This window comes from Pelophylax lessonae (assembly GCF_965119305.1).
Source record: "Pelophylax lessonae genome assembly, chromosome: 8".
Classification (NCBI taxonomy): domain Eukaryota; kingdom Metazoa; phylum Chordata; class Amphibia; order Anura; family Ranidae; genus Pelophylax; species Pelophylax lessonae.
The window spans coordinates 180015080-180028678 of NC_138775.1; the positions used below are offsets into that span (position 1 = coordinate 180015080).

Consider the following 13599-nt stretch of genomic DNA (forward strand, 5'->3'; position numbering starts at 1 on the left):
TTCTGGTGGCTGTTTTCTAAATACAGCTAAAATGGCATGATGGCATAATAATTATCTTATTTGGTTTCAGGAGCAGCTGCACCCATTGCTATTCTAGTCCTATACTTCCCTGCTCAACGAAGTGGAAATCCAGTTGTATTACTCATATAATTTATTCTTTAGAGGCAATGGATCCCTAAATAATGTTAGATTTTATTCTTTAAGGTATTTAATGAGCATAAGTTTGTGGAAGTCAGATTTTTTTTTTCCTGATTATACATCATACATATATATATATATATATATATATATATATATATATATATATATATATATATATATATATATATATATATATATATATATATATATATATATATATATATATATATATATATAATCTCTAGTTGAATAGAACTTGCTTTTTCAGTGAGCATTCAGTCAATGAAACCTGAATGTTTCATGTACTTGTGTTGTCAGAGCTCTTAAAAGTCCTAATTCTGTTACATGACTTAGAGATACTTGTAAAATCTGAAAGTGACGTATAATGTATGTATATTTGCAGGTTTCTTCTACAGTTGTCTTATACAGGCCCGGTTTTGGGAAGTTCACCTGCTCAGCTGGATGTGGTTGAGACAAATTCGTTTAAGCACTTGACACACCTTTCACTACGCTTCCAGCCAGCTAATGATGTAGAAGTAAAGACATACCTAGCAACATGCTTAAGATGTATTAAGGTAGTTCTCTGAACTCCTAACAAGAGACCTTGCAATTCCACTATTTGTATTTTCTCCTGAAATTATGTTCTTGTTGTGCAGGAAGAAAAATGCGTATTACAGCAAGCATTGAAGAAAACAGAGGAAGATCTGAACCGGCAGCTAGTATATGCTCAGCAGGTGGTTATATTACTAGAGATCTGTATTAAAAAAAAAAAAAAAACAGGTGGTCAAAATGAATATTTGGGATACGTCTATGTGAATGTTGCAGAACCCTGGAAGGATGCTCATACAACACTGCTAGAATAAAACAAAAAGTCAAGTAATCATTGGGCTTCTTAGGCCCTGTTCACACCTGAGCGTTTTTCAGCTCGTAAAACCCTCATCCCTGTAGTTCCATAACGCCCAACATGCAAAATCCCATTCATTTTAATGGCTCCTGTTCACATATGAGTGTTTTGTCACCTGAAACAAAAAGGTCTGAAGCTCAAAAAAATACATGAGCTTTTTTTGGCAAATTCCAAGCGTTTTTGGTCAGATGTTAATGCCTGCCTCCAAACACCTGCAAAAACACTTGAAAAACACCTGAAAACGATATGCTCAGGTGTGAATGAAGCCTAAATGTTATATTTGGGCTCTAACTTAACGTATATAAGGAAAATTGCAGCAGCATTTTGGTTGAATGTGTATTAATACCCTAATGATTTAATTTAGTCTTCCTGCTAGCAATTTTTTTCCAATTTAGGTTCCACTGTGAATATGTAGTTATTATAAGTGAATAGTCAGTCAATGTGTGTTTTTCCTTTTAGAAGTTTTAGAGCTTCTATTTTCCTTTCTCAGTGACTACACAGAAAGGGAAGCGAAGGGAATTGAACCCCCTTATAAAAGATTTTTGTTTAGGTTGGGCTTTAAAATATAACCAAAGGTAGTTTTTTTGAAAATTATTTACACATAAGTAGTAAGCATCATTGAATTGATTACCTAATTAACAATTGATCTGTCTCCCCCCCCCCCCCCCCCCCCATTTTCTTGGCTCTGACACTGAATGCTGATGATGGTGATGATCCCCGCTGAGCAGGCGGATGACAGGTCCCACTCACTGTGCAGAGACGGTCCTGTCAGAGACCCGCTCTCCTCAATGTGGAGATCGGATGAAAACAGACAGCCTGTCCGTTTTTATCCGAACCAACCCGCTGGACAGATAACGAACGCATTGCCATCGGTCTATTTTCAGCGGATCTTGTCGGATCAGATGCTAGGCGGGTGTCAGCAGACACATGTCTGCTGACATCCGCCTCCCCAAAGAGATCAATGGGTGGCCCGATCGTGTGAAAGGGGACTTACAGTTGTACATTAAATATATCTTAGTAAAGGAAAACTGAATGTTAAAACATGTATATGTGAATTGTTAGACTGCCTTTTTTTTGGTAGTATTAGACTGTTTTGTAGCAGTTTGTCATGTAAGGTAAAGAGCATGCACTCTTTTTATTTTTAACAGGTATTTCATAGCAGTCCAGATATTTTATAGAAAACCGTTTTACTTACTGTCTTACTTACAGCAGCATTTTTTAAGGGTGCAAGGTACATAGACCAATTTCATCCTGATATTTCAAAAAACAACTCTGGAAAGCAGCATTTACATCCCATACAAGCTGTTCTAGCAAAGTTCTATTGCAATTCTAGAAAAATGGCATCCTCTCTTTTCAATTAGCAATTGCTCACTTGTAGCACACATTACTTTAAATTGTAGATTACTAAACCCCAAGACATTGCAGAGTGGTGTGGTATATGTGCAAGAAACTGCAAAGAAATGGAACAGGTTTTCTGTTCCACCGACTAGACCTAACACCGATACAGTCTCTACACACATTGGCTGACTATACGCCTAAATTGCCACCAACACACAGTTGTAAAAGCCTCTTATTTCCAAGCTCTTTGCTCCCTAAGATGACAAACATTAGATAAGTCAGTAGTATTGCACAGATTCTACACCTTTTGTTAGACCATGCACAATCCTATTATTGTTTTTGGAAGCTCATGGAACTCTGTTAGTTTGGAAAGCTGCTGGTCAAATGTATAACAGTTTTGCTGTTGAAACCGATCATCTTTATTGTGTATACATGTATTTACTCTAAGCAGATTCAACTTTATTTTCGTGTTTTTTTTTTTTTTTTTTTTTTTTTTTTTTTTAATGCAGGCTTTGTCTGATAAAGTTAATGAACTGGAAAAATTAAAAAGCGACTCTTCTCTCAAAATTTCTGAACTAAATAGTCAACATACAACAGAGATTACAAGTGAAAAAGAAAAAGCTCATCAGGTAAAAAAAAGTCCCATATGACGGATTCTGTTTGTATTACTGGGGACCATAGTATGTTTGGAGGTGTGTGTGTGTGTGTGTGTGTGTGTGTGTGTGTGTGTGTGTGTGTGTGTGTGTGTGTGTGTGATTTAGCCGGATACACCAGACATGTGCCAGATATTCTCACTATTCCTCTTCACTCACTGAAATCCTTGTTAGCTTTTTTTCATTACAGTTGCTCCTAGCTACCAGGACCCAGAAATCCTTCCATTCCTTGGCTATGTCTCGCAGTCTGAGTCTCTGCCCTGTACTGTATAGTTTAGATAATAAGGAATTCATAGGCAAGTCAAAAATCCTATATTGGAGCACAGTACATGACAGAAATCCCCCACCCTTCTGTGTCTTGATAATTTGTTGTTGTTTGCTGAAAAACTGGAAACCCATGGGGCGAGCGGTGTTATTTGGGTATGTCTAGGGGCAGCCCCAGCAAAAACTGTCACCAATGTCCAATCACCTGAGCATAGCAGTATTCTGTTTCCATAGAATTTGGAAGTTTTTTAGAATCTCTTTCGGGCTTTACTGCTCTCTGCTTCTTAAAGCAGGTCAGGTTGGTTTTCTTTACTTTTTATTTTTTCTCCTTTAAGTTTTAATTTCCAGGCCCTCCATCTCCCCTGACAAGCCTTATACATACCTGTTCCCACAATGCCTGTTTTTTATTAGGTGGTCTAGCGCCATAGACTTCTTCCTGCTGTGATCTGAAAAATCTTCTAAGGTACAGGTTGCGCATTCAACTCAACGCAGAGCAGGTATCCTATCTTTGAATCCCAGCCTCCAGTGGTGACCAGGATCAATTTGTACATAGAAAAGCAGATGTATACAACCACACATCGCCAGGCCATGCTACTGGAAATAGGTTACCCTTATGGCAGATTATCCTATCATATTGGCATTTTTAAATCTTCTGAGACTGGTACTAATCTGTAACTTTTTTTTAAAAGAGCAGTTTTACTTGAAAAATAACGGACACTTTTTTAAAGTGACTTGCTGAACCTCATTTAATGGATAAGTCTGTGACCTACTAATTTATAAAGTTGGAGGTTACAATCTTGTTGTTTTTGAATCGTTGTAAAGAGATAATAACATTTTGAGTACAGTTCTTAAAGTGGTTCTAGAGGCTGAACATTTTTTACCTTCACACATTCCAGTTCCCAAATATTTCAGTGGAAGTTTCATTTAGCTACAAACAGTATACAAGCCTGGTGTTCTGGCAGTGAGGCTAGAACCTTTTGTTTCACACCTGGAACTAAATGGAGTCAGGCTCAGACATTCTTATGCAGCTTTGTGTTTTTTTGTTTTTTTTTAAATGAAAACAAAGCTACCCTTGGCTGAGGTGGGCGGATGACGGCACAATAGGACTTGGCCAACCAGAGGTAGCTTTGTATGTATTCATAGAATTCAAAGCGGCCTACGAATGGCTGAGCGCTGCTCAGTCCAACTCTGTTTTGTTCTGGTTGTGAGATGAGAAGTTCTAGTTTCACTGCTGAAACACAAGGCTGTATACTGTATGTAGCTGAGGATACATACATTTTATATAGCGCACCCAGTGTAGAAAATAGGAACAAGTTAAAGGGACAGTATAACTTGGAATTCAGCTTCTAGTTCATCATTGTGGATTCCTGTACAAGTTGTAACTTTGGCTCCAGTGCTGGGAGTTTTTACAAGCACTAGAGTTAACAGTCTGCTTACAGCTGCAATTGGGACACATCAGAGTTGCAGCTTTGCCAGTGAAAAAAAAATACGTAGAATTTATTTTGCAAAATGTAAGTTCCTTGGCTGTCTCTTGCTTTAAATTTAAGGTGACTAACCTTGAACTAGTATACATCCAGATAAATCGGTCAGAACTCCTAATCTGTATCTTGGGGAAGTGTCTCAAACTTTTGAATTTGCTAAACTAATAGGCAGACATCCAGCAATTTAGGAGTAGCAGGCATCTGTATATTTTTACTTGGTACAAGTTACTTTGGAATGTTGTCTTATTTTGTATATTGTAGTATTTTTGCTATGTTCTACATCTAAAATAACATGCTAAAAAAAAGCATATATAAATGCATGTACTTTACAGTATATTCTTTTGTGTGTATGTGTGTGCATGTCCGGTTTACACACCAACTATTTCTGTTTATAAATGGGCACACTTTTGTTGGAGTGTGCATATGTATGTATGTATGTGTGTGTGTGTGTAATACACACACACACACACACACACACACACAACGAACAGCCATAACATTATGACCACCCACCTAATATTGAGTATGGCCCCCTTGTGCTAAAACAGCCCTGACCCATTGAGTCATGGACACCAAAGTAACATCCATATTAATGGCAGGACCCAAGGTTTCCCAGCAGAACATTGCCCAAAGCATCACACTATCTCTGGTGACTTGCCTTCTTATACCGAATCCTGGGGCCATCACTTCCCCAGGTAATTGCCGCACACACACCCGGCCATCCACATGATGTAAAAGAAAATGTGATTCATCAGACCAGGCCACCTTCTTCCATTGCTCCGTAGTCCAGTTCTGATGTTCATGTGACCATTGTAGAAGCTTTTGGCTGTGAACATGGGTCACCACCATCTGCTTCACAGCCCCATACACAACAAACAGCGATGACCATTTTCTTCTGCTTTCGCCACATCAACTTCATGGAGAACATGTTCACTTGCTGCCTAATTATATCCCACCAATTTTCAGATGCCATTGTAACGAGATTTTACCTTTACCTGTCAGTGGTCATAATGTTATGGCTGATTATCTATCTATCTATCTATCTATCTATCTATCTATCTATCTATCTATCTATCTATCTATCTATCTATCTATCTATCTATCTATCTATCTATCTATCTATCTATCTATCTATCTATCTATCTATCTATCTATCTATCTATCTATCTATCTATCTATCTATCTATCTATCTATCATTGTGCAAAAGTGAGTACACTCCTCACATTTTTGTAAATTTTTTATTATATTTCAAGTGACAACACTGAAGAAATGACACTTTGCTACAATGTAAAGTAGTGAGTGTACAGCTTGTATAACTCTGCCAATTTCTGTCCCCTCAAAACAACTCAACACACAACCATTAATGTCTAAACCACTGGCAGCAAAAGTGAGTACATCCATAAGTGAAAATGTCCAAATTGGCTCAATTAGCCATTTTCCCTCCCCGTTGTCATGTGACTTGTTAGTGTTACAAGGTCTCAGGTGTGAATGGGGAGCAGGTGTGTTTAAATGTTGGTGTTATCGCTCGCACACTCTCTCATACTGGTCACTGGAAGTTCAACATGGCACCTCATGGCAAAGAACTCTCTGAGGATCTAAAAAAAAAGAAATGTTGCTCTACATAAAGATGGCATAGGCTAAAAGAAGACTGCCAAGACCCTGAAACTGAGCTGCAGTACGGTGGCCAAGACCATACAGCGGTTTAACAGGACAGGTTCCACTCAGAACAGGCCTCGCCATGGTCGACCAAAGAAGTTGAGTGCACTTGCTCAGCGTCCTATCCAGATGTTGTCTTCGGGAAATAGACATATGCATGCTGTTAGCATTGCTGCAAAGGTTGAAGGAGTTGAAGGGCCACTGAGCCTGTCAGTGCTCAGACCATACACCGCACATGGCAACAAATTGGTCTGTATGGCTGTCATCCCAGAAGAAAGCCTCTTCTAAAGATGATACACAATGGGCTGCATGAGTGCTGCTGGCACTGGGGAGCTACAGTTTATTGAGGGAACAATGAATGCCAACATGTACTGTGACCTACTGAAGCAGAGCTTGATCCCCCTCCCTTCAGAGACTGAGCCGCAGGTCAGTATTCCAACATAACGACCCCAAATTCACCTCCAAGACGACCATTGCCTTGCTAAAGAAGCTGAGGGTAAAGGTGATGGACTAGCCAAGCATGTCTCCAGACCTAAACCCTATTGAGCATCTGTGGGGCATCCTAAAACGGAATATGGAGGAGCATAAGGTCTCTAACATCCACCAGCTCCGTGATGTCGTCATGGAGGAGTGGAAGAAGACCCCAGTGGTAACCTGTGCAGCTCTGGTGAATTCCATGCCCAAGAGGGCTAAGGCAGTGCTTGAAAATAATGGTGGCCACACAAAATATTGACACTTTGGGCCCAATTTGGACATTTTGACTTAGGGGTGTACTCACTTTTGTTGCCAGCGGTTTAGACATTAATGGCTGTGTGTTGTTATTTTGAGGGGACATCAAATTTACACTGTTACAAAAAAGATATAGTAAAATATTTACAAAAATGTGAGGGATGTACTCACTTTTGTGAGATACTGTATATAATATATATGCAAGTAAGGCAAGGATACAGTTTATTTTTATGAGTCATTCTTTCAGGCATATACTCAGCTACTTCAACAGTATGAACAACAAAGAAGAGAGTTTGATTGCTCACTTCAGAAGAGCTCACAGCAGATGCAGAGCCGAGTGAGTGAGTTGGAATTATCAAACAAGGAACTTCTTGAAAGGAGATACAAAGCAGAATCCACTATCCGAGAGCTTCGTTCAAAGTTCCAAGGACTAGAAGAGGTAACAAGTGCAGACTTTAAAATCTATCATTTAAATTATTAAAAAAAAAAAAAAAAACCTTCTTTGAAGTATAGACATACTGTACTTCTCCTTTTATTACTAAAAGCCTTCAATTGTTTTGTCTCCTTTTGGAGAGATTACCTTTATACTTTTCTATGACAGATTGCTTCAAGTACACTGCAGGCGATGACGGGAAATCCTCCCAGGAGACCAGACAACAATAAACTACTACTAAACCTGTGTTCTTCCTAAGGAATACTTGTCACTTCCTATGTACTATTACATAGGGGGATTCTAAAAATGTACTAAACGCATCAACTAAAAAAAAAAAAAAAAAAAGCCCCCCCCCTACTAAATATACCCATTTAGGACACATATAAATGACATACATACCCTATTGCGTGACACATATGCACATGGACACCAGATGTAGAAGAACAAATAAAGCACAGTCATTTAGGTTTAATTTAAAAATATTAAACCCAAAAACATTTATTTCTTTTTCGTACATCACAGGACACAAAGCAGGTTATAAGTCTTGACTACCTGGGTTATGTGCCACCTATGGGTGAATGGATACTGGCAGAAAGACAGGAAGTCCTCCCCTACTCAACCCCTCCCATAGAGAAAGTACTTAAAGCGGAGTTCCAGCCATTTACTCACCTGTCCAACGGTCCAGCGATGCGGCCGCCGGAAGCCTCGATCCTCGGCGCCGGCATCACTGCTGTGGGCACCCGGCTGTTACAGTTTGCGGCTTCACAGCCGGGTACCCACTGCGCATGCGCGAGTCGCGCTGCGCGCCGTGATTGGCCGGCAATCTTCTGGGACCTCTGACGTGTCCCAGAAGATTGCAGGGAGGGAGGGGGAGGGGAGAACTTCCGCTCAGGGCGCCGCGGCGCTCCGAGCGGAAGTGGGAGCGGGTACCTGTCAAAACTAGGTACCCGCTCCCCCCCCCAAAAAATGACATGCCAAATGTGGCATGTCGGGGGGTCAGGACTCCCTAAAGCGGAAGTTCCACTTTTGGGTGGAACTCCGCTTTAAATTTTTTTGCCAGTGTCTGAATGTGATGGTCACAGGTTTGCAGCTCTCTGCACAAACACTACCATGTGCTCAAAATAGTTCCAGTAGGAATCAGGAGTTTTTTTCTCTTTTTTTTTTTTTCTGGATTCATTCCTATGGCTAAAATACTCAGATGAGTGGTAGAACAAGTAGATTGACCTGTATCGTGGCCATTCGGTACTAGTCCCCTGCGTATATGGAACCCTGTGCAGTAATGATTGACCAAGGTATTTCCAATAGGGGGCTGTACAGGTCCAGGTTAGGGGACCCCAAGAAAGGGGGATTGAGTTCCTGAGGGTCTAATTAGACATTAGCTTGCTGTGATGGGTAAAGGTTGGATCTTTGTCTTCCTGGACAGATCCTGTGGCAAGATTGGTAAGTCCCTGTAAGGCAATTTTGGTATCCAATTTATTGCTGTGTTTAACCACTTTACCACCGGAGGATTTTGCTGTCTTGCGTCCAGGCCACTTTTTGCGATTCAGCGCTGTGCGACTTTAACTGACAATTGCGCGGTTGTGCGACGCTGTACCCAAACAAAATTTACGTCCTTTCCCACAAACAGAGCTTTCTTTTGGTGGTATTTGATCACCTGTGCGATTTTTACTTTTTGCGCTATAAACAAAAAAATAGCGTTTATTTTGAAAAAATACCAATATTTTTAAAAAATTTTTATGAAATCCCCCCCCAAAAATGTAAAAATCAAATTTTTTTTAAAATTTTTGGCCAATTTGTTTTCTGCTACCTATGTTTGGTAAAAAAAAAAATCACAATAAGCGTATTTTGATTGGTTTGCGCAAAAGTTATTGCGTTTACTAACTAAGGGAAAGATTTCTGTCATTTTTGGTGTTTTCTTTTTTTTAACGCGTAATGGCGGTGATCTGCGATTTTTTTTTTTTTTTGCGGGACTGCGACATTGCGGCGGACAGATCGGACCCCTAACTGACATTTTTGACACTTTTGGGGGTACCAGTGACAATACTGCAGTAATCAGTGCTATATATATGCACTGTTACTGTAAAAATGACACTGGCAGGGAAGGGGTTAATTTTATTGGAGAGGGAGGGGTTAATGTATGCCTGGTGCTTACTAACGTGTGGGGGGGGAGGTGACTGTGTGAGTCAGGGACAGATCGGATGTTCAGCTATGCTAAACACTCCGATCTGTCACTCCCTGTCACTTAGGAGATCCGCCCGCTCTGTTTACACAAGCGGGCGGATCTCCAAACTAGATTCCCCGACGATCGGGGAAGAGCGGCGGCAATCGCCGCTGCTCCTCCCCTGGCCCGACTCACGCTGTGACTGAACACAGCGGGAGCGAGCCTCCGGCGGCGCGCGCGTGCCGCCCACAAGGGGCGGAGTCCAGTGACGTAGGTCTATGTCGCTGGACGATAACGAGCCACATTGCTGCAGTAGCAGCAATGTGAGCGGAGCTAAAGTGGTTAAAGCAGAGTTCCGGCCGCAAACATTTTTTTTTTTTGATAAAAAATACCCCCGGGACAGTCAGGGCTAGTGCATTTCACCATTGATAGCCTCTGAACTGTCCCCGGGTTCTTACCTTTTTAGAAGAAATACTTTTCCTTATAAATGTCTTGTCCAGAGCTGCCATCTCAGGTGTGGGCAGCTGAGGCCAGAGCGTCCTCTTCGGTGACGTCGGAGTCCCAGAATGCCCTGCACCGGCCCTGCTCGTCACTTCCAGTGCAGGCGCATCATCCCTGCACAGCTTCTGGGCATGCGCATTGACTCCTGGGAGCGATGACGTTCGGCTCCCAGGAGTCAATGCAAGCAGGAAGTCACGGCGCAGGCCACGGCCGCAGAGGGAGGAAGTGTAAGGAAGGCAAGTATATTTTCTTCAAAAACAAGGTAAGTAAAGCAAAAAAAAAAATCGTGATTATCCAATTCTTTTTCAGGTTACTTAGAGCAAGCGGATGTCAAATTTTCGTTTTGAGGCTGGAACTCCACTTTAAATGTATTTGTGCATTTTTCCCCTTTCCCCCAATAGGAGGCAGTTGCTATTGAGCTGTTGTTCAGAGTTTTTTGTGTTCAGAGTTTTTCCTGTTAGGGCTGGCTGCGTGCCTCCAGCTGTATGTGTGCCCTTTTTTCCCCCCTTTTTTAATCTGCTCAGAGTGTCCCTGTGGCTGCGCAGCTCCCTGCGTTGACATCGGCTGTGCGTGCGCAATTGTCCGCTGACACCTGCATAGGGAGGCAGGCAACAGGTGGCCATTTTGTTGGAAGCAAACAGGTCAGCGGTAGGTCCCCCTTATTGCCAGCGATGGGTCCTCCTCAGTTCAGGTGCTGATTTGGAAGGGGTGGAGTTGAGCTGCCATTTTTATTTTTTAATATCAATGTTTGTTTTTGTTTTTTTTTGGGGGGGGGGTTTGTTTTTTATCCCAAACATGGTGACAGGCACGACACAGGTGGCACTGGGAAGCACTGGCAAGAGGCAGTTACCTGCCTGGGAATTGGCACTAGCAGCTGTTAGCACAAATAGCCTTTGAGTTGAGTGGGACTGTCTTGTGTAGACACAGGTACTGTTACTCTTCTTATCAGGCGGATGTCTCCTAAAAGAGAAAGGGTGTGAGCACAGCAGAAGAGAAAGGGCGCAGCTGCCACCATCCAGTCAGGTGGACACTAGATATGACCCCGCTGATGCAGTTTTTCGCAGGAAGGCCAGGGTTATGAGCATAATTTGAACCGTTATGCCTGTCTGGTCTTTTGGCTAAAACAGGGATGTCTACATGTGTTACAAAGGACGATTTGTCAGCTACTTGGCGAGTTTAGAGAATAAACTCACTGGTATGCTCTCCTCTTTGAGGCGAGGTACTAAGAAGCATAGTCCCTCTCCTTCGCTGGTCCCCTCTACTTTTTTTGGGAAAAGATTGCGTGGATGACTAGCAGATAGTGGATGTTGTGGAACTGGACGCAGATAGGTCAGTTGTGTCCACATTTGAGTCGGCAGAATCTGAAGAAACCTTTGGTTCAATATGTTTTCCAAAATCGTCTTCCAGGGCAGCATCTGAGAGGTCTCCTCCCACCTAAAACAGGAAACCCATCATCCACCATTTTAAAAGGCCGTCACATACTTTAGTGCCTCAGTTCTTGTGTTTCCTCCGGGCCAACAGGAGCTACAAGCAGTTTATATTCTTCTAGGCTCCGTGCTAGTTGCAAGGGCCTCCCTGTCCGACTGCCTGCACAAGCCTCTAGGGAGGTTAGGCAGCTTACGGACAGGGGCAACTAGAGGACCCCCTCGGGGTTACTCACTCCTTTTTTTTTTCCCCCGAGGTTTCGCTCCCACTTGGGGGGGGGGTAAGCAACCGTCCGTCCGTCTGTCCCCCCCCTCCCATCTGCAAGCATTGAATCAATAGCACCCTAAGTGTGTCTCACTCATTGCTTCAGGGCCAGGAGACAGGGGCATTTGCTCTTTTCCCCCCAGGCACTGGCTCCTACCTGCTGTTATCTGGAGCACATGGTGGACCAAGATTAATGTCTTGCTCATGGGACGTGGTGACATCATCACTCCTGACCGGCGCCATCTTGGTAGAGGTACGAATGGATGTGTGGTACACCACACTTCTAGTTGCGTTACTTGCAGGTACATTCTGATTGGGTGCAGCCAGTGACATCCCTTCTGGTTTTGCCAAGGTGTGCTGTTTTTTGGAACCTGGAACATGTAACCTTAATCTTACGAAGCCAGACACCTTCTGCAGCAGGGGGGAGAAGAGCACACAATCAGCAGGTAAGTGTCCACCCATACTGCTGCAGGGACAGTTGGGGGGGGGGGGGTGGGGCTGGAGCAGGGGCAGGAAAGCTTTCAAGGAACATGTGTTGGATGTTTGCTTGAAGCTGCACCATCCTGCCCTGCAGCATCCTGCCCTGCAGAGCCTGCGAGCCAGGACTGCTCCAAGGTAAGCCAGAGCATGCTGAGGTCACCTCTGTTCTTGCCAAACCACTATGCACATAATGCTAATTAGTGGTAGCAGCGATTTTTGCTATGACCAGCAGCCTGCATTCCCTCCCTAAGCATGTGCTTCCTATGAGGGCAAATGGCAGCCAGCTGGGCCAAAAAGCTTTGTCAAAAGTGCCTAAGCAAACCTGTGGCAAAAGAATCCCCGGGAGTCCTAAAAGGATTGGTCTCTTCTGTAACAGAAGTCAGACACCTTCCTCTCCCTTCAGTCTGGGTGCAATTAGGTCTTTGTGCCTGATTTTGGTGTGAATCCTGCAAAATAGAATTGACTGGATCTTGGACTAGTCGTCTATGCACGGGCTGCATAGACAAACCTGTGCCTAATGACTGCTCCTTATCACAGGCAGGTGCTGTACTTCTGACTGCTCTGGCCACATTTTCAGGCTCAGGATGTCAGCAGCTTTAATTTACTACCAGGCCTTACCAGGTTAAGGCTGGCCATGCATGTTCAATTATCTTGTAAAATTTCCTTTGGATTTACCAAAGACCATGTGATATGAGGTCAAAACTAAACAACACTTTAAATTGTATTCAATTAGGGAATGTATACTGTATGGCCAGCCTAAGACCTCAGGAATTGAGCGACTTTGGGTGCTTCTCACCTGAGTGAGATATTTGGGTGTACTTTTCTCTAAGGGTCGCTCATTCCAACTAAACATTTGGCCATGGTCATTGAGGAGTGGAAGCTGTACCTATCATGGGTTACTAGTATCCACTATACACCCCACTTAGTGCGCTCACATTCACACTTTTTACCTGAAGTCCCCCAGTACTTCCACTGGATAGATATATAATGCATTGGCAGCCACAGAACACGTTTTTACCTAGGTCCTGGATTACGCTATCTGCTTGATGACATAAACCTCAATTGCGTATGCATTGCAGACCACGGGCTATCTCTTAGTTGAATGCACCAATACTGTCCTCAGGGTTCTGCAGTATGCTAGTATTTTATGTACAGTTGTGCTCATAAG

The 13599-nt window shown here is 42.7% G+C and overlaps 1 protein-coding gene across 1 annotated transcript in view; it reads left to right on the forward strand.

Moving 5' to 3' along the window:
• SASS6 (SAS-6 centriolar assembly protein) overlaps window positions 1-13599 on the forward strand; it is a 56542-nt gene that overhangs the window by 21526 nt on the left and 21417 nt on the right. The window contains exons 4-7 of the mRNA XM_082265525.1: window positions 545-716; window positions 798-875; window positions 2893-3012; window positions 7415-7606. Coding sequence (XP_082121651.1) covers window positions 545-716; window positions 798-875; window positions 2893-3012; window positions 7415-7606 — 562 coding nt within the window. The remainder of the gene's footprint in view (window positions 1-544; window positions 717-797; window positions 876-2892; window positions 3013-7414; window positions 7607-13599) is intronic.